At 35.2% G+C, this 22357-nt stretch overlaps 1 protein-coding gene across 1 annotated transcript in view; it reads right to left on the bottom strand.

Moving 5' to 3' along the window:
- LOC150077095 (uncharacterized) overlaps positions 1-22357 on the bottom strand; it is a 282019-nt gene that overhangs the window by 19096 nt on the left and 240566 nt on the right. The window contains exons 14-15 of the mRNA XM_090386247.1: positions 16545-16616; positions 7513-7662 (exon numbers count right to left, since the gene is read on the bottom strand). Coding sequence (XP_090242373.1) covers positions 7513-7662; positions 16545-16616 — 222 coding nt within the window. The remainder of the gene's footprint in view (positions 1-7512; positions 7663-16544; positions 16617-22357) is intronic.

The raw sequence follows: 22357 nt of genomic DNA, 5'->3' as shown, positions 1-22357 counted from the left end.
TGTGACCACCTGGTTCTGCATTTCCCAAAAGACAGCATTGACTTGTTAAAGTCAGCTATAACAGTTTATGTGGTAGCTACAACATAAATTGTAGGTCACTTTCAATTGTTGCACCATGTCCAGTCTTTGTTATAATTTATTTTTTGTGCCAGTTTTAAAAGGATCCAAGTTGATATCTTTTTGGAGCTTGTGTCTTTAAATTAATTTAATTAAAGTTTGTTTATATTAAACCTCAGCTAGTAGTTATGGTAACAAGGCATAAACAGAGAGGATTAAGCTTGAAAATTCAACCGATGGAACAAAGTAAAATGAACATTATATAAGAATACAACCCTTTACGATACTCTGTCTACGATACTGAAAAAATTGAAAAAACTTGAAGTGCATGACACTGAAACAGATAAAAAAAAACAAAAAAAAAAAAAACAGGAAATGAATTTGAGGTGCAAAATATAAAGAGCTTGAAACAAAACTTTTCCAGTGGTACCAACAAATGCATGCATCTAATCTGCCAGTATCAGGTCCAATTTTAGCATTAGCATTAGTAGAGGCATTTGATGCAAGAAAGCAAGCTTATGCAGCATCACCTAAAAAAAAAAAAAATAATAAAATAACCACTTCCACTTCACCCCTCTGTTCGTTCGAAATACCTGTCCAGCTGAGCCTTAAACTTATTTAGGCTATCAACCTCCACTACAAGGGATGGAAGTCTGTTCCACCAACCAACCACCCGCTGGCTAAAGGCAAATTTCCGCACGTCTATCCTACATCTGTCTTTCCTCAATTTGAATTTATGCCCTCTCAGGTGATTTTTCTGAGCTAGAGGAAAAATCCCATCAGCATTGAGCATGCTCAAACCATTCAAGGCTTTATACACCTCTATCAGATCACCTCGCTGGTGCCTAGTCTCCAGACACTGTAATTTGCAAAGCTTAAGCCTTTCTTCGTAAGAGCACCCCTTTGTTCCATTCACTAATCTTGTTGCCCTAATCTCGTTGCCCTTCTCTGTACTCGTTCCAGCATCTCTACATCCTTCTTGAAATGAGGCCTCCAGACCTGTATACAGTACTCTAGGTGTGGTCTGACCATTGCCTTATACAAGGGAATAATCACCTCCTTATCCCTGCTAGAAAAATTCCTATATATCATCGACAATACACCATGAGCTACTCTTGCAGCCCGTCTGCACTGCTCAGAAAACTTCATATCTGCCTGCACAACCACCCCCAGGTCCCTTTCATTCTCTACCACTGTCAGTATAGTATCACAGAGTTGATACGTTGCTCTGGGGTTGCTGTTTCCCATATGTAGTACTTTACATTTGTCAATGTTAAACTTCATTTGCCACCTCGAAGCCCATCTGCTCAACCTTTTCAGATCCTGTTGCAGTAGCATAGTGTCAGTAGTGTCCTTGACAACCCTGCCAACCTTCGTATCGTCGGCAAACTTGGACATTAAGCTTGATATATGATCGTTAATATCATTTATAAATACAGAAAACAATAATGGACCCAATACTGAACCCTGAGGGACTCCGCTAATAACATTAGTTCACGATGAGTAGTGTCCATTGATTACCACTCTCTGTCTTCTCCCCCTCAACCACCCCTTTATCTACAGCAGCAATTTTCCTCCAATGCCACACTGCTCCAATTTGTGCAGCAGTCTTCCACGTGCAACAGTATCAAATTTTGAAAGAAAAGGCTGATTATCTAACTCAACAACCTGGAATTAGCAACTTCAAATGCAGCAAAGATTTAAGGACAGGAATAATTTAGTTTCACAAAATGTTTGCAGCGAGTCTGGATCAGTTGATGAAGAAAATACTACAGACTGGCTGTGTTCTATACAGTACATTCTTGAAAAATATATTATAAGCAAAAGAATATTTTTAATGTTGGCAAGACAGGTATATTTTATAATTTGCTACCAAACAAAATACTCTGCTGTTCAAAAAGAGCCTTATAATGGTGGAAAATTAAGTAAACAAAGAATCACTATTCTGTTATGTTGCAGTTCAGATGGAAGCACAAAACTGCACTCACTTCTGGTTAGAAAATTTTAGGAGCTAACCTAAAGTTTAAGAAGTTTAAGTAAGTAAGATTAACCTAAAGTATAGGAAGTAAAATTAAGGTTAAGTTTAGGAGTTATTTTAAGAGTTAATCAACTTCCGTGCAATTATGAGACCAATCTAAGTGCTTGGCTTTTGGTCAAAATTTTCAATCTTGGTTATTGAGAGTGGACAGAATAATGGCTTAAAAAAAAAAATGAATATTTTGATGATTCTAGATTGCTGCACAGTACATTCTGCTGAGGCACTTAAGTTGACAAATATATGGCTGTCACTTTGATTTCCCAACACTGCCAGTTTTATGCAGCTGTCAGATCAAGGCATTATTTATAACCTCAAGAGAGAATATTTGATTTGCAATAATTTGCATTCAGAGTGGAATGTCTTGGATGCTTATTGTTGTTGCTTGGGAGAGTATTGCATTAAGTGTAATAACCAACTACTTCAGGGGGACTGGCTTTGGAAAGAATATTGTCAAAAACCTTGGTCCAGAAAATGAACGTGATAGCAATTCTGAGGAATGGGGGATTTTGAAGGAGCATATGGATTCTGTTGGTGAATCCTCAGATTCATCAACAGAATAAATAAATATTCTGGATACAGTAAACACCTGGATTCTGTTGGTGAATCTGAGGATTCACCAACAGAATCCTTCGTCATTCGCCTCAACAAATATGGATTCTGTTGGTGAATCCTCAGATTCATCAACAGAATAAATAAATATTCTGGATACAGTAAACACCTGGATTCTGTTGGTGAATCTGAGGATTCACCAACAGAATCCATATTTGTTGAGGCGAATGACGAAGTTGCTACTACTGCAACCGGAAGAACTGCTGAGTACCAAGCAAAACAATAAAGTTTTTGTTATCAGTGATGAAATGAAAGTGAAAAGCACTCACTCAGCCTTTTAAAAAGATACCCAAAATGGGATGAACATAATAAAGAATGCATTAGTATGCAGTAACACTGATAGAGAAACAATTATTGCATTTGATAATGTCTATGCTGTAATTATTTATTATTTATTTATTGTATGGCTTGTATAATATACACAGAATCAAATTACATGACTCAAGAATCATAGATATAAAATTGAATAAAACAAGAGTCACAAATGAACATTTAACTTATTTAAATAGTCAATTGCTGCATCTATCGCCATCAGGAAGTCTCCAGGGTTTCCTTTGTAGGCTCACAAGGCACAGTCCTCTATTATATGTTGAATAGTCTGTCTATCAGCTCTGCAATCACATGTCAGGAAGGAATGTTCCACTTATGGAGGTCTGCACATCTACCATGGCACATTCACGCCCTGTTTATTGCTAGCCATATCCTACGAGGCTGGTCAAAACCAGGTGGTGCTTCGGAGATCCACGGCATGGTGTGACATTGAGGAGGGGAGTTTTATAACAACTCTTGCTTGTTTGTTATTTGGTTTTTTTAGGAGCATTAGCAACTAAGGCCATATTGCTCCAGGATATGTGGTGGTCATTGCCTGACCTTTCCGCATCCTCCATATTTGGTAGTGACGGTCTCGAACCCCGGTCTAATCAAGAAGCATGTACTACGCACTGTTGCTCCTTCCCACCTGGCTACGGAGGCGCCTAACAACTCTTGCATCCAGGTGTCCAGAAGGTTGGAGTTGGCTTGTTGCAATGTTTTTGTCATCAGGATTGGTGGATGTCTAGAATGGAGCCTGTTTATTCCTAGGTCTCAGATGTCAAAATTTATTGGTAGTTCAGGACAGGATTGTCTATTATTTTTCTGAATTCTCTGATGAGAGCACATTTTCTTCAGAGATCTGTTGGTGGGATGCAACTCAAAATGGGCAGCCAAAAGGTAGGAGTGGACCTAATTGTTCCAGTTATAATGTGCATGGTGTTATTTAGCTGTGCATCCACCTTTTTTATGTGATTACTGTTAAGCCAAACTGGAGCGCAGTACTCTGCAGTTGAATAGATGAGACCAAGAGCTGACAAGTGTAAGGTTGAAGCAGAGGAGCCCCATGTGGTACCACATAACTTTTGCAGAATATTATTCCTTGTTTTCAGTTTTGCTGCAGTTCTTGACAAGTGTTCACTGAAAGATAATGTTCTGTCTAGTGTAACACCCACATATTTCGGATATTTGTTGTTTAAGACAGGCGTTCTCGAAGTTTATGTTCAGCTCTCTAGCTGCCATCTTGTTATTGAGATGGAAGCAAGATGTCTCAGTCTTGGCTGCACTAGGTTGTAGCCTCCACTTGTGAAAAAATTTTTCCAGAATGGTTAGGTCATTTGTTAGGATCCCTTCTGTTTTTTTGATTGATTTGTGTCTCATTGCTATTGCCCAATCATCCACGTAACCAAACTTTCTAGAATAAGTCCCAGGCATATCTGCAGTGTAAAGGCTGAAAAGTAATGCAGCAAGGATGGAACCTTGGGGTAGGCCACTGCTGAGTTTCTTTTTATTGTGTGTGTCCCCTTATCACCTGTAAAGTTCTATTTGTGAGCATGTTATCAATAAGTCTGGCAGTTGCTTTGCAGGGTATTGTATGAAGTATTTTATATATTAAGCTGTGTCTCCAAACACTGCCATAAGCTGCAGTTGGATCAATGAAGACCAGTGACGTTTTCAGTTGTTTTTGAAACCCTGCCTCGATGCATGTTGTTAAAGAAAGGACTTGATCTACATAGCTTCAGTTTGGGTGAAATCCTGCTTGTTCAATGGGAATTTTTTCAAATATTTTAGAGCCAATCTTGTTGTAAAATAGCCTTTCAAGTAGTTTATAAGTTATGCTTAGTAGAGCAATAGGGCAGTAACTTTGAGGGAGGTGTGTTGGTTTTTCTAGTTTTAGAATGGCAATAATTTTTGGACGTTTAAGAAGTTTTGGAAGATCATCTGTTTGTAGTATGCTAGAAAGGAAGCATGCTAAACATATTATTGCATATTTTTCACAATGAATTAGGAATTCTGGATGTATGGCATCAAAATCTGGGGCCTTGCCTGCTCTCATATCCTTAAGTACAGCTATGATCTCAGCATCAGAGAATCTGGAATACTCAGTTTCTAAGGCACTTACATGTTTAAGGGTCTTGAGTTCCCATTTCACTTGGATTGTATGTTCTCAGTTGTTTGGAGCTCTAGAGGTGGATACAATATGTGTTGCAATGGTGTTTGGTGTTATTATTAAAGTATTGTCACGAGCCATATGGTTGCTATTTCCCAGCTTGCGTAGGAGAGACCATGCTTTCCTGCTGGACCTCTTGAAATCAATAGTTTCAACGGTCTGTATCCATTTTTCTAGGTGGGTGACATTGAGGCTGTGTAACAGCTCATTCGCTCTCTTGGTCACCACTTTCAAGAAAGTTCCTATACAGATTCTCACTGGTCTCATTTCATCCTGGGATATATTCCTTCCGATACCCTCTGGGGATGTATGTGCTTTTTAGCCATGCTCACCCAAAAATCTCTTGTAGTTTTCAGGAGAGGGATGAAGCCATCCAAAATACCTATCAAGATCTCCTGAGAAAGCATCCCAGTTTGCTTTCCTGAAATTCCATCTAGGGTGGGGAAAAGAAGTTACTAATGGGATGTTTGTTCCAATTTCTATTAGGGCTGGGTGGTGCTGGCTGTGAGGGAAGTCTGCTAGGATTCTTAGAGATACTCTTAGTGGGAGATTATTTTCATCAGTGGTGCAGGTTATTTTCATCAGAGAGCAGGGTTGTACTCCTGCCGCCAAGCAGCTGATTTGAATGATCCTCTGTCTTTTGCATCAAAAATGAGGTAAGTACTACATTCTTCTGCCCAGTTAATAAGCACTTCACCATTATGATCATCCTCTCTATATTGCCACTGTGCATGGCGACTGCTGAAATTGCAAAGGTAACAGTTGGATGGGGGTGTGGCTGGAGAATGTTTGGTGTGTTTTGTCTTATATGCTGTAATGAACAACGCATATAAGACAAAAATATTCAAATTAAATTATATTGTTTCTTTAATTCTTCTGTATATACTATATTTTTATTTCTATTACGTGGTTTCTTCTCTATTAGTTTATCTTATAAATAAAAAAAAAAGAAAAAAAAAGTATTATTCTTATTATTGTTAACAATGATTTTATTGTTGTCTTTATTTTCTATTTTGCTATTTTACTTTATTTTATTATTTTTCTATTTTATTTTACTTGATTTCATTTATTTTTGTTATTATTTCTTATTCTTGTTAAACATATGTACCCCAAAATAAAAAGGTAACGTTCTGAAACTTTTGGCAGACCATATTACTACAAACCATGAAAATTTAGGTCCCTTCAATTTTGTAGTAAAGAGATTCTACTGTAATATACAAAGTGCTTTTTTTACAAAATTTCATAAAGAAACTCGCTTCACACAGCCTGTTTATTGTTATTGTTATTTGTTTTTTATGAGCATTAGCAACTAAGGCCATATTGCTCCGGGGATATGCGGTGGTCATTCCCTGACCTTTCCGCATCCTCCATATTTGGCACGGGCCCGAACCCCGGTCTAATCAAGAAGCATGTGCTACACACTGCTGCCCCTGCCCACCTGGCTATGGAGGCGCCCACACAGCCTGTCTCTATTGAGAACTCACTGATGAAAGGATTAAGAACCATTGTCTACTTTTTAATTCAATCATTTCTGCTCTGTATTTTAAAGTTTACATTGTGAAATTTTATTACACTGCAAAGTAAACTAAATAAAGCAGTAAGCATATACAGTATTCCCTTATGTAGAAGGCCAGGAAACTAAAACCTGTGTGTAGACGATGATGTGCCATTGCTCTTATTGTTCTTTCATGATATATGTTCATGGGAGGCTTTGATTAAGTATTGTATTGTATTGTATTGTATTGCGAACTGGTTTTCTATAAGTAACACCTCAATATGGAAGCAGGTCTGCTAAGAGAAACTAATAACTTTGGAAGTTTACTTTTTGGAGAATCCTAAAAGTGAATCCAAAATTTAACTCCCAACAAAATTTTGGGTTTTAAAAGGTGAGAAACAATATATATCTGTGTAAAATTGTATATGTAACAAATGGTAAATATATTAGTATTAATTCATGTCTTTCTAACCCTACATACACACACATCACCTGTAATGCTTACTGCACCATTAATTTTTATTAAAAGACAACTGCTAACTGAGCAAGTTTGATCTAATATATGGGTTCTTCTAAATAGATTCACCATGGTGGTTGCTGACATTTGAAATTTGCTGTGGTGGTTGCCAACCTCCGTTAGAAGATGGCACACAGAGAAGAAGAATATAGATCTTATTTCATTTTGATAAAAATCAAACTGTGTGTGGTTAATAGATGATTGCAACTGAAATCCACACGCTCTTAAAGAACTGACTTTAAGAAAAATATACTAATAATAGGCACTATATTAATATTCCTGAAAAAACACACATATATAACAATGAAAATATTTACTTCTTGTATTTCCTTGTCATTAAAAACTGTAGAACACCCTCTCCACAAACAGGATGTTTTGTTTTGCTTTTTGAAATGAGAAATATGATCACATTGTATATGATACTGCAAGTCTTCCTGACGTCCAAATGGAAAGTAACATTTATCGTACTGCAGAAAAAAATAAAAAAAAAGAAAACACTACAGGTACAATAGGAAAACTCATTAAAATTTATCAAAAGTTCAATCCCATGAATTTCATAGCAATCATTAATAAACAGAAAATGCAAAGAACAAAAAATCATATACATTCCTAAAAACAAGATTAAAAATTAATTTACTGATATACAGCTTTTAAAATTTCAATAACAGTGAGGAAATATTTCAAATAAATACTTACAACCAGCAATGATTACTTTTATTGAATGTATTTTTCATATTACATTTTTTCTATTTATTAATAATCAAGCTGGTTAAATTCCATAATCATTAAGTGGGTATCAGTTGTAATACAGCGACTCTTAAAATAAACTTTTCAAGCATTTTATAAACCAGAATAATTAGTTTTAATAAATGAGATCACATACAAACCTTTTACTAGATCCTTGTTCACAAGCATGATGAGTCAGAACAAGGATTATGCACTGCTTTTCTCCAGCTGCTGATTACATGTCTTAAGTGGCATCTCCCCAATTGAGTGTCCAGCATTTTCAGCTTCTCATTCCTCAGCACTCCACTACTCTCCATTAGTCGCTACTTGATTTTATTGTTGAAAAGCCCATTCCGTAATTCCCTATATTTCTTACAATTGTTTCTGTTTAACTAGGTGGTTTTAAAGAGAAACATGGGGAGAAATACAAGGGAATTTTTATTACAAAAAAAATTAAGTAAGGACTAATTGAACATAGTTGGGGGGAAGGGAACAAGACAAGGCTGTGAGAATGCTAAGACACTTGGATGGAGATGCCTCTTAGACATACTGTCAGTAGATGGAGAAAGGCAAATTTGCATTCCTTGTTCTGACTCATTATGCATGTCTGCATGGGCAGCAGTTTAAAATGGTTATAATCACTATTTTAAAAACACAGGGTGGAAAAGGTTCGGGTAGGAATCCCATCAATGAAGCTAAGAAATTTTATGGGCTTTTTTTTTTCACCCTGCGGCTGAATTAAGTCACTCTGGTACCGACAGCAAAGCCCCCCCACCTAGCTTCTGGATTTTTGTCCAGAAAAACAAGAAAATTGACCAGAGAACACATACATAATACTCATGGGTAAATGAGATTGTTCTCAGATGGCCCTAATATGAAGTTTTTTTTTGACTCATTATACATGTGAACAAGGACCACATAAAGGGTTTGTAATGTGGCGCTCATTTATCAAAATTATTTATCATGGGGTATAAAGTGTTTGAATAGCTTATTTCCTGTAAGAGCCACATTGATACACTGTTTTTCCACTCAAAATTTTAAAACTAAAATGGAAAAAAAAAATAAAAAAATTTTTTATAACCATAGAACTTTATTATATAGCTTCAAAAATGTAAATATAAACTATAATATTCAGTAACAAAGGGCTCAATGCATTTTCCTCACTGATTCCTGTTCTACAATTCCTCAATAAGGCCTACTGTTATCTTGCATGCTATTCTGGATAATCTGTTCATTCAGCTAATCTGAAATAATTTGCAATTATGATCAGTAAGAGCATACCATGCTTTGCTTACCATCTTCATAATCTGCAAAAAAATTATTCTGAGAGCATTTCCATCCTCTATGTCCTGAATTAACTTATGTATGACTTGCTTGAAACATACATATATTTTAATTATGAATAATTCTTTGGTCCAAGAACTGAAGCTTTGATGTGGTGTTTGATAGTAGAACTTTAACTGAAACAACTAATGTTGAAATAATGGCTATGCAATTATCAATAAAAAAAATTATTTTTTTCCCCACCATAATATGATTTAATATCAACAGGCATTCATAAAAAAAAATTCAGATGTTATACAGTCTTATGATTTTAACATACTGTATGGGGGAAGGGGTTACAACAGTGAAACACTGCTGTTTCAGAGTTTTTTCTAATCACAAAGAGGTTACTTTTTCTTTTCCATTCATGGTGCCATCCAAAAGGACAGCAAAACATTCGTTAATGCATTTACTGCCATGAAAATTTCCTTTCAAAGTCATTTTGTCAGTATTTTTGTCTGTGCTGAATACATCAAATAGGGCTGTAATCTTTTAAATTTTAGGAAAAATTGTGCTTTAATTACAGATTTCATCATTAATGTTACGATTTTCTCCACAAAGAAGACACATTTCAAAAAAATGTGTCTTCTTTCAAAATTTGTCTTTCAAAGAAGACAACTACTCCACTGCCTTCAATCCTTCATTATTAAGAGCTTTAGTAAATTATTCAGCCTTTTCATGTCTCACTTAAGGGGATGCTCTTTTCTCAGTACCAAAAATCTGCCCTAACACAGAATGGTCTAAATCCAGATTGCTATATAAGCTGAAAGTGAATTAGGAGGAATCCCAAATTCAATAGTCATTATGACATAAATTTCTTTATGTTATCCTTCTTTTACAGTCTGAATGACTAATTTTATCTGCAATTGACAGAAACTTTATTTTTCTCTTTGGTGCTATCCTGAACAGTGCTGGAACATGTACATAGATTTAGACTATATTGAGGTAAACTCCTCTTATTAGTATTAGTATTAGTAACGGCCGCATGGTGCAAGAAAGCCTATGGCTTATGCTGCACCAGTCAAAAAAAAAAAAAAAAAATCCGAACAAAACAATGATAAAAACAAAAAATAAATAAATAACTAAATAATAATAATTAATAAATAAAAAAAAATAAAATAAAAAATAAATAAAAAGGAAATTAAACCTATCATCCTATGCGCTTCCCTTACCCGAAAGTACTATCCAGATGACCTTTGAATTTCCCCAAACTGTCGGCCTCTACCACCCATGAAGGCAACTTATTCCAGTAATTTATAACTCGCTGGCTAAAATAGAACTTCCTGCAGTCCAATCTAAACATTTCCCCCCGTAACTTGAATTTATGTCCCCTAGTTCTAGCATCATTTATAATCTTGAAAATTTTGTCCTCATTCATTTTACTGATGCCTCTCAGAGCCTTAAACACCTCAATCAAATCTCCTCTAAGGTGTCTAGTTTCCAAACTCTGCAACCCACATATTCGAAGTCTTTCTTCATAAGGACGCCCCTTTGCCGATCTCACCAGGCGAGTTACCCTTCTTTGCACCCTTTCAAGAAGCTCGATGTCTTTCTTCAGGTGCGGTCTCCATACTTGAACACAGTATTCCAAGTGTGGTCTAACATAAGCCTTATATAATGGGATTATCACGTCCCTATCTCTACTTGCAAAAGTTCGATAGATCATCGATAGGACACCATGGGCCTTCCTTGCAACCTGTTTACAATGCTCAGAGAATTTCATGTCTGACCGTATCGTAACACCCAAGTCCCTTTCCTCCAGTACTGGCTTTAGTTGAACTCCACCAAGTGAATAAGTTTTTTTGGGATTACTGTTTCCCAGGTGTAATACCTTACACTTTGTTGGATTAAAGCACAGCTGCCATTTTTCTGACCATTCCTGAAATCTATCTAGGTCTCTCTGAAGAAGCTCAGCTTGACAGTGATCATTAACTACTCTCCCAATTTTAACATCATCTGCAAATTTAGACATCACGCCCTCTATCCCTTCATCAATGTCGTTTATGAAAATTAAAAACAACAGTGGTCCTAATACTGATCCTTGGGGAACCCCACTTCTTACATCAACCCAATCTGAGGAATAGCCATTTATCAACAACCCTCTGCCTCCTGCCCTGAAGCCATCCTTCTATCCATCTAAGGATTTTCCCAGTGATTCCAACCTTTTCCAGCTTATAAAGCAACCGCTCATGTGGGACTGAGTCAAAAGCTTTGCTGAAATCTAAATAAACAATGTCGAAATTATTCCCTAAATCCAGCTCGTGAGTGACCCTTTCGAAATAGCGAACCAGATTTGTTAAACATGATTTTCCCTTTACAAAACCATGCTGAGTATCATTGAGAATTTCAATTCGATCCAAATGATCCTGAATTCCACCCTTGATCATTGCCTCCATGATTTTCCCTACTACTGAAGTCAGACTGACAGGTCGATAATTTCCAACTTCACTTTTAGAGCCACCCTTATGTATGGGAGATACATTTGCACTTTTCCAATCCAAGGGAATCTCCCCAGAGTCTAATGATGCTCGCATAATTAGCCTCAATGGTTCAATGCACTCGCTTGCCGCCTCTCTTAAGATTATAGGGTATATTCCATCAACTCCAGGAGCTTTACTGGTCTGTAGGCTCGAAAGTTTTTCATTAAATAATCTTGCGAAATTTCAATATCATTAATTACATATTTTTTAACTTCGCTCCCACAATTTCCCTTTGCCACAAAAGGCTTTTCATTTGTAAATATCGATGCAAAATAACTGTTGAGTTCATCTGCAACGGCAGCTGGTGTATTTATTACTATCCCCTTTCCCTTACGTAAAGGTCCGATCTGGTTTGTCCTGCTCTTCTTGGCATTTATATATGTGAAGAATTCTTTATCCCCCCTCTTTGCTCTGTTTGCTAGTGATTTCTCATAAACTGCCTTTGCCTGTCGAACCTTTTCTGTGGCTCTATTACACATCACCTTGTAGCTGTTATAGGCTTCAGTACTTTTTATTGTTCTGTAACCTTTCCATGCCACCTTTTTCTGCTCAAGTAATGCGGCAACTTCACTAGTCATCCAGCTTGGAACCCTCCTCGTGGAGTATTTTTTTAATGGTATATACGCATTCAAGGCATCTGTGATTAATGTTTTAAAAGCGTACCACAGTTCAATTGTATTCATTCTCTGCGCGATATCTCCCCAGGTAATAGAGGCCATGTAGTACCTTAAGGCATCGTAATTTCCTTTTCTGAAATTAAAACCCATTCCTTTGCCTTTTACTTCTGCTACCTCTCTCGTCATCATCCACCGTAGAACTCCGTGATCACTTCCTGCTACTGGTTCCTCTACTGTCAGTCCTGTTATGTCATCCGATTCATGGGATGACATAATTATTTTATTCATTTCCGATTCATGGGATGACATAATTTCATCCGATTCATGGGATGACATAATTAATAATTCACTCTTATTATTTTACTAATAGATTTAGACTGAAAATGAAATGAAAAACCAAAACAGGCTAAATAAAAAATGTGCTAGCAATGCTCAAATGCATCAATTCACCTGACAAAAATCACACAAACTTTTTCTTTGTGTATACAGGTACAATACCACAATTTTGATCCAGCATATTGTTCAAAATTTGCCAAAACACCAAAACTTTCCAAACAAGCAGAATTTTCAGCGTGTGTACTGAAAATTTTTACTAGGAGAAACAATCTGTGCTTACTTTGTTTCATGGATGCAGTCGTGAAAATACTGAGTGTTACTGAAAACTGAATTAAATGCTGTTCAAGTTAACAAGCATTTTAATTTCTGAAATCCTCTCCACCAAAAGCTTCTACAAAGCCTTTGGTGAAGAGTTTGTCAGAGTTTAATGAGATAATGAAATATTTGAATTATTTAGAACTAGTGAGTCGAATTAAAAAGACTAATTGATATCCAAGATTAGCTAAAATTAACTCTGTAGCTGAGTGGCTACACCTGTGAAATCTAACATGAAAATAATGAGCCTGCATTAATTGTTGGCTGAAGATAAAAATTTGTGATTTTCTGTACCTTCACAAATTTTTACATGTTTTTGAATTTTTATATATCATTTTTCCAGAGTTATATAGCATGACTGCACCCAGAAGTTACAGCCCCACCACTTTTCTACTTTTAACTCATAATAAAGCTAGTGTGGGAAACTGATTGTTACTGATACTACAAAGTTTAGAATTGTGATTGTTTCTAGTTCAGATTATTTATAAAACTCTCTCACACAATCTAAAGACATTTAATGGTTTCTAACATTGTAAACTATATCTTTTTGAAAGATTCATTTGAAATAGTCATTATTTTTGAATAATAAATATGGTAAAATGATTATTGCTTGGAAAGAGAGTTAGTGGCATGTGTAATTCTCAAAAAATTTGAAAATGAAGCAAATAATAATATCTAATATATGCATATTTTTAATTTTTTTAAACTATTTATACATAGAATAAGCAGAAATATATGCACATGCACACATTTCAGGTTTTGCAAGTTTAAAGGTATTGTAAACTGGAAGATCTTTTCCATATTTATATTTTATGCCTATAATGTTTTTTTAATTTTCAAAATTAATATTTTTGTTTTTTTTTTGAAAATATAAATTGCAACATGCACAGCATTTTTAATTTTTTTTAATTAAAAACTAAAAAAACTGCCTACGTAAGTATAGCAATCAATTGAGAAAAGATGAAATATTGGCATATTCCAAGCAGAATTGAAAAAAAACAATAATTTTTTTTCCGAAAATTAAAAAGACAGTTTACACCTGTCAGGCAGAGAAGCAACAATAATTAGGGGCACCAAGACTGCAGAGTTAATTAGCATTAAAATTTTTATTTTAACCCAGTAGTGGTAGTGCAAGACCTGACAGGAGCCTCTCAAAAATAAAGTTCCCACATTACCCTTTAATTTAATCTTAATAATATGAAATTGTTTCTAGCTTACTTCCTAAACATATTCAACAATTCAACTATTTTATTGCAATAGTTCCAACAACAAAAGATTAAATGCCAGCACCTACCATGGTGCATTACAATCTGTAATAACCAGTATACATACACTAACTAATGAAATGAACCTCTAAGTCAATGTTCATTTCATTACCACACTACAAGAAAAGGGTGGGAAATCTTAGCAAATTTCACAAAGGGATCAGATTTCTGATCCCTTTGTGAATTGAGAATACATTTGTACATCTGCAGTCCACAAGGGCCTCATAGGCATGCAAAGATGCTCTCATAATTATTACTAAAGGTTTGCTTATCTCTTGTGCTGCCTTCCTTAATAGAGAGTTAAACTCTCTATTAAGGGAGGCAGATCCTATCCACCCCATGTGCTTTTTTTTTTTATGTTTAGCTTCAACAAGTTCTCTTCTGTTTTCTTCTGAATTATCACAAAATCATTTAACTCTGTTAAAACTTCTGGTATTGCCACCCATAAAAAAATCCTCATATGTGAATGCAGATGCAAAATATCTATTGAGTTTGTCTGCAACTTAAGCAGGATCACCAACAGTAAAACCATTCATATCTAGTTGACAATGTGATTCACTCCTTCCTTCTAGTGTTTATATAAGCAAAGAAGTTAGCTGCTGTTTCTTGCATCCTTGGACAGAGACTTCCTGTAATCTTCTTTAGCTTACCTAATCTCCTTTGTGACTTCATTGCAGACTAGTTTATATCTACTACAGGCTTCTGTAATGCCTGATAATTTATATGCATTCCGTGCATTTTTTCCCCTCTGAAATGAGTCCCATCAGTTTATCTGACATCCGTTTGGGTCTAAGCTTTGAACAGTATCCCTTACTTGGTATAAAAAACCCAGTAGTGTCTGAGATTCCTTCCCTGAATGCTTCCCATTTAGAATTTGCTGTTGGTAACTTCATCAGTAAGTCCCACTACACAGAATTTAGGAAATGTCTGAGACCAGTGTAGTCTCCTTTATGAAAGAAAAAGCCCATCTCTTTGCCCTTGATAGTAGTTACATCTTTCAAGTAAATCCCAGATCAATACACTGTGATCACTTAATGGGGCTTTTGTCTGCAGATTCTTAATGCATGAAGAGTTGCTACTGATGATTAGATCAAGAGTATTGTAATCTCAACTGCCTTCTCTAACATGATGGTGTAGAAAACAGTCATCCAATAAATCCACAAAAGCCTTGCTACTCTGTGAGTGACCAACCCACAAACTATATATTAATAAACCACACCGCTACCTTTATTTTGATTAATCAGTTTGTTGTCACAAAATCCATTACATATGAGGTGTAAATAAGTCATATTATTTTTCCAGAATTCACAATATAAAAATATATTTTTGCAAATATCTGATATTAGTGAACAACCCTTAACATGCAATTTAACATGTTTTGTTTTATACTGTATATACAGCATACTAATACTGTTTAATATGTTATAATTCCATTTACATTATTGATCATTTATAATTCCATTTTCATTATTGATCATTTACATTATTGAACTTCATTCACTTTATATTCATATTTGGGCAACAATAACAATTATATTTAAATTCTATAGTATGAATCAGAGCTGTAATGCTCAATACGTTCTATGTTGATATTAATATTTGGGAGGGGTTTTTAATTATTTGTTACTCTAATGTACGTTTTTCGATTTTTTCATTTTAATTTCTGGAGAGTATCATACGGAAGTGTTCTACGTACTATATTGAGGCATACTCCTCTTATTATGTTACAGATTATTTAAATTCTAAAGATTGTGAACAAAGTGCATAAAGTCATGTGAATATTATGCTCAATATTTAGGTTAACGAAATCAAATAGAATCACCTATGCAAATTCTTAAAACTAAACAATCTATGCATAATTATTTTATATATGTATATTTCAAAACTACTTTGAGGAAATGGAATTTTTAAAAAAGACTTTTCAAAGACTACAGAAAGAAAAAAGATAATGGTTTAAATGCTTATTAGTTATTACTTGACTTAAACGAAATTAAATAATAACACACTACAAGGCAAATAAAAAGGACAGTATAAAAGACTGCAAAAACAAAAACGTTTTAGCAGTCCTGTATGGAGAAATAGGATATGTGTCTATTAAATCAGAATTTAGCTTAAAACATTCACAGGGACCAACAGAAAGTATCTCAAAATGTTAGTGTCATTTGGATTTTCGTTATTAAGTGATGCCCAACAATTCAAAACACACTTTCCTTTATGTATTTATCTAAATTTAGTAAAACTAAGTTATTTAAAGTTTCATTAAATATCTTTACCCTTGAAAACTTACCATACATAATTTCACCTGCTTTGGATCAAATTTAAATCCATCTATTATTCCTTTCCTATTTCCTGTGAAAACCTAAGAATATAAAATAAGAATAAAAGATGCAATAAGTTCACATCTAATATTTAATAACTGAAAACAAAAGCATAATGCACATGCACTGGCTATTGTCTGATGACAACCCTCACCAAGTTGTGATCTGAGACACCTAGAGGCCCACTCACCTCGATGTGTAATTTGAAGGGTTGTTTATGAGAAAAAGATCGAGTATTAAAGGTATGGGTAGGATTGTCTGGTATTCTGGTAGGTAAATGAACAATCTATGTGAGGTCAATAGTGCAAAGCCTCAGCATCACACCCAGAGGGTCTCTGTGACTAGAAAAGTGAAGCCAGCTGGAGTTGCAAATGTTAAAATGACACAGGAAAATTATTTCACTGTTAGGAAAAACGGAATGGAGAAAATCAAGTTTCAGAGAAAGGAAGTCAAAGAGTTCCCAGTGATTACCAGAGCTGGGAGAATGATAGCAGTAACAGATGGTTGGTTTTTTTTTTTTTTTTTTTAAGGAGCATTAGCAACTAAGGCCATATTGCTTCGGGGGTATGCGGTGGTCATTCCCTGACCTTTCCGCATCCTCCGTATTTGGTGGTCACGGGCTCAAACCCCGTGTCTAATCAAGAAGCGTGTGCTATGCACTGCTGCTCCTGCCCACCTGGCTATGGAGGCGCCCAGCAACAGATGAATTTGAAAGAAAGAATAGGATAGATTTTAAGCCACAGAAATCGAAGAAGAGATTGCAAATTACTAAGTTTTTGGCAGAGAATATCAGAGCCGGACACATGCACAAGTACTACCTTTGAAGTGAAAAGAATCATACAGAATAATTAGGACAAATGAGATGAGCAGTGGTTGAGGCAACCGATAATTGGGGTTCCGTCAGAAAAAAGTAAGTGGAGCTTGGGAAGAGGTAATTGGGTAAGTGGAAACTGTAGAAGTTACTGTGCTTTTCATACCAACTAAGAAATATTATAAGGATTCCTTTGGCTAGGAATGTGAAGAAAAGTAGTAAAGAGTTCTTTATCATGTTAATGTTAGAAGGAAAGGAATAAACCACCTTAGTCCACTGGATACGAATGACGTAGCTACTAATGATCCTGTTCTGCATGCTGAAAAACTCAATAAATATTTTGAATGTACATCACACATGAAGTGTTTAGGAATGGGCATACTAGAAGTATACCAACTTATAACTGGGAGCTGAATGATTTTGTGATAACTAAAAGGAAGTGGAAGAGATACTGTTGAGGCTAAAAGTAAATAAGTCACCTGGGACTGATGGAATCTATCCAGTTAATAAAAGTAGTAGAAAAAGAGGTGAATATTATGAGAGCATCCTTGGATTCAGTGGAAGTCTCTATAAATTAAAGATTGCAATGCTCTCCTATTCCTTAAGGGGATCAAAGGGAGGACTGCGTAATTATAGACCTTTAACCTTGAATTGTTCCAGGAAAAATAACAGTTATTGATCAAAGAAATAATCCAGGATTATCTTGATGGTTATATAGCAATCAAAATATGTATTTGTTAAGGGCAGATCTTGTCTGGATGCAAAAATCAATTTTCACATGAAAATTGATTATGAAAATGTATATGAAATTTATTATGATTATGAAACTGTATATGAAAATCACAATTTTCATATACAGCAGACTCTCAATTTACCGGGATCATATTAACCGGGACACTTCAAGGAAGAAGAAAAAAAAAAAAAAAAATCAACCAGAAATCATAAAATTCAAGTAATAAATAGAATAGATATAAACAGATATTTTACAAGTCGTAAATAAGTGACAAAATAAGCGGCATTATAAGTCATGATTGATAGATGAACCTATTACCCCGCAACTCCCGCTGTCTGCACATCCTCCGCTCAAATAAACAGCAGAAAGAGAACAAATGTTTAGTTTGTTTTGGTGTGTCATGTGGATTGCTGTGTTCCGTAGTACTGCAAAAAGAAAAATTTCTTTCGTTATTTAAGTCATGAGTGATTCAGTCAATTTTTTTTATAGTAATTTTTTTGTTTAGAAATTGTGAAAATGATGGGTACACATAAAAGAGTTGTGCTTTCAATTGAGTAAAAACTTCAAATTATTGAAAAGTTTGTAAATGGTGCATCCATTAAATCTTTAAAGAACAATTATAATGTTGGTGACCAAACCATACACGACATCGTAAAAAATAAAGGGAAGCTATAAGATTTTGTGGACACGTCTGATAGCATTCAAGGAATGACTAACAGAAAAACAATGAAACTGTCTACATATGAGGACCTCGACAAGGCAATGGTGTTGTAGTTTAGCCAACAAAGAGCAGAAGGCATTCCTGAGCAAAGACAAAATATTTTTTCGGCAAATTAAAACTGCAGGGCAATTTTAACGCATCTTCTGGGTGGTTGATGTGGTTTAAACAGAGGCATGGCATTAATCAGATTTCCATTCAAGGTGAAAAACTAAGTAGTGATGCCACCGGCTGCCCAAGAATTCACCAGTGAGTTTCAAAAATTTATCGAAACCAATGAACTTGTGCAAAATCAAATTTACAATGCCGATGAAACGAGATTTTACTGGAAATGTCTTCTGACAAAAACTTTGGCTTACGAAATCGAAGTAAAAGCTCCAGAACATAAAATGCAAAAGCAAAGATTGACAGTTCTTTGCTGTGCAAATGCTTCCGGGTCTCATTCTTTGAAATTCTGCGTAATTGGAATGACAAAAAAAACCACGGGCTTTCTCGAATATTGTAATATCAAATTTACCTGTTGATTACTATAACAATAAGTCAGCCTGGATGGACAGGGAGATATTTTCCAGTTGGTTTAAAACAAAATTTGTGCCTTCAGTGCACCACCATCTGGTGTCACTGGGCTTGCCACAGAAAGCTGTCCTGCTATCAGAAAATGCACCAAGTCATCCTAATGAAGAAATTCTAAAATCGGACAATGGAAATATGTTCGTCAAATATTTACCTCCCAATGTGACAGCTTTAATACAACCTATGGATCAAGGTGTCATCCAACAAATGAAAACAGTTTATCACAGAAATTTATCTCTCAAGTTAGTGGAAGAAAATGATTGTGATTTATTGACATTTGGGTAAAACCAGACTGTACTGGATGCGATTTACGAAGTTTCAGCAGCATGGAATTCAATAAAAAGCATAACCTTAAAGAGGTCTTAGTGTAAAATTTTACCAAGAAACGATGAAGAATTCTTGGAATTTGACGAAAACTGCGAAGATCTGGTACCAGAAATGTTTGTTATTTTTATTTGTTTTTTTTTTAGGAGCATCAGCAACTAAGGTCATATTGCCCCGGGATATGCGGTGGTCATTCCCTGACCTTTCCGCATCCTCTGTATTTGGTGGTGATGGGCTCGAACCCCGGTCTAATCAAGAAGCGTGTGCTACGCACTGCTGCTCCTTCCCACCTGGCTACGGGGGCGCCATCAGAAATGTTACGAAATTTGAAACAAACTGAGGGGTGCGGGGATGTCAATGAGCAATCAATTTATGATTGGCTTAATTCTGACAAAGATTTAGCTAGCCACGAAGTACTAAATGATGAAGAAATTTTATATAAAGTAACAGCTACTACACCACCACTAAATAATGATAGTGAACCTGAAGAAGAGAAAGAACAGTTAATATTGTCACAAAAAATTAGCCATAGTGTTGCTTTAAGCCACGCAGAAGCACTTCTTGACTGCCTGGAGCAGCAAGACAATAGTGTTCTATCGGAAAAACTGGTTTTAAGAGATATTCGATGCGCCATTTGTCAAAAAGTTGCAAAAGGAAAAAAAAAAAAAAAAAACAATCTTCAATACTTTCTTATTTCTCTAAGTGAACTGATTTTCACTGATCTCTTTCTATTTTTTATAAAATTAAAATATAATTTTAAAACAAAATGTGTTTTTAAGATATCATAGACTTTTTCAGTTAAAACCAAACTTATAAAAAATATTATGAAAATTATTGTGCACCACCATTGGCAGACTTTGGCGCCCGACGCAAGCATACATCATTACCTATAGATATGTTTTTATACCTATGCAAGCACTGTATTGGACACGCGAGTAATGCACGGTAAATTTTTTCATTTTTTATCCATCGGCATATTTTTTAGGCGCATTTCTGAACATTTTTCGATATTTTTGGATTAATCGGGAAATCGATTATCCGGGATTTTATTTTTACCATCTATCCTGGAAAATCGAGAGTCAACCATATTTAGATTTCATCAAGGCTTTTGATACTATACCACGTGAAAGACTGCTATACAAATTGGAGCAGTAGAGCCACCTCACTGCTATGGATAAAGGGAAGGCTGAGTGGCAGAAAGCAAGGAATAGTTATTAATGGGCACTACTCTTCTTGAACTAATGTTATTAGTGGAAAACAATACTGATATATTAAGTTTAATGTCAGTGTGCAGATGTACAAGGGTTGGCAGGATTGTTAATGGTAGAAATCAGGGTATGATGCTGCAAGACCTAGAAAACTTAAACTGATAAACTGAGAAGTGGCAAGTGAAGTTTAACATTGAAAAATGCAAGGAATAGTTATTTGTAAAATAATAAGAGAAGTTTACCTCAATATAGTACGTAGAACACTTCCATATATAAAAAAATGATACTCTTCAGAAATTAAAATGAGAAAATTGAAAATCTTACATTATAGTAACAAATAATTAAAAATCTATTTAACACAATTAAAAATCAATTTAATGCAATTAAAAATAAGAAATTAATTAAAAGAATTTAACGAAAAAATTGCAAAATGATTTTCCTTCCTAAAGCTGACAACGCTTTTCGACCATATGTCATGATCATAGGAATGAAAATTACCGAATAGGGGTGAGCATGAAACTTAAATAGGGATTATTTGTCTTCGCGCATGCACATAAAAGCCCACAAATTGAAGATCAGATATGGCTGACAAACATTAACAGAATTCTTGTGTAATTTAATTTCTACAGTTTCTGCAATTAATAGTCATGTATAATTACGTTGGACGCTAAGTATTTTGGCCTCGTTAAATAAAAAAGTATGTTTTTTGTTAACGGTGTGAAAGGCTAATTCTGATGCTGCTGAAAGAGAAGCACGAACTGAGGCTGCATGTTGATTAACATGAATATTCAAAGAAAATGCGTCAAACCTTGGTAAGACGAGTCACAATCAGTGCAAGAAATGTTGTATACCAGGTCATTAATTTGTGTTGCAAACAGTTAAAACCAAACTTATAAAAAATATTATGAAAATTCCATTGTTGCAAACAAGGAAAGGACTGAGCAATTGTTCAGTATAGTGTGTAATTTCCATATTGGCCTGGCCACAATTTTAAATTTGGTATCTTTAATGAATCTGTTAAGCTGTTTGTTCCACTGTTCAACATATGGGACAGAAATAAAGTATTTTTTGATATTACTATTGTTGGTTGGTGTAGTATTTTGTATCCTATCCTTAGCTTGTACCCTAATTCGATTTACTGTAGCAAGGGGATAACCCCTGTTTAAGAATCTGCTGGTTAATATTTGTATTTCTGAGCCCAAAGCAGATTCCATCTTTGAATATTTATAGGCATTTAGAAATTGATTAAAGATAATCGATCTTTTGTAGGTGAACGGGTGACAGCTGCTATAATGTAGAAGCATACCGGTGTTTGTAGGTTTTCGATAGATGTTAAATTGAATTTTATTCGAGTCCCAAGTAAGCGTGAAATTTAGAAAATTTAATGACTTTGTATCTGTATCCTCCGTTTCCAA

This window comes from Mastigoproctus giganteus, chromosome 12 (assembly GCF_048544385.1).
Source record: "Mastigoproctus giganteus isolate SK-2022 chromosome 12, ASM4854438v1, whole genome shotgun sequence".
In the NCBI taxonomy this organism is placed as follows: domain Eukaryota; kingdom Metazoa; phylum Arthropoda; class Arachnida; order Uropygi; family Thelyphonidae; genus Mastigoproctus; species Mastigoproctus giganteus.
The sequence above is the reverse complement of the archived record's forward strand: the minus strand, read 5'-3'. Positions and strand labels throughout refer to the sequence as shown.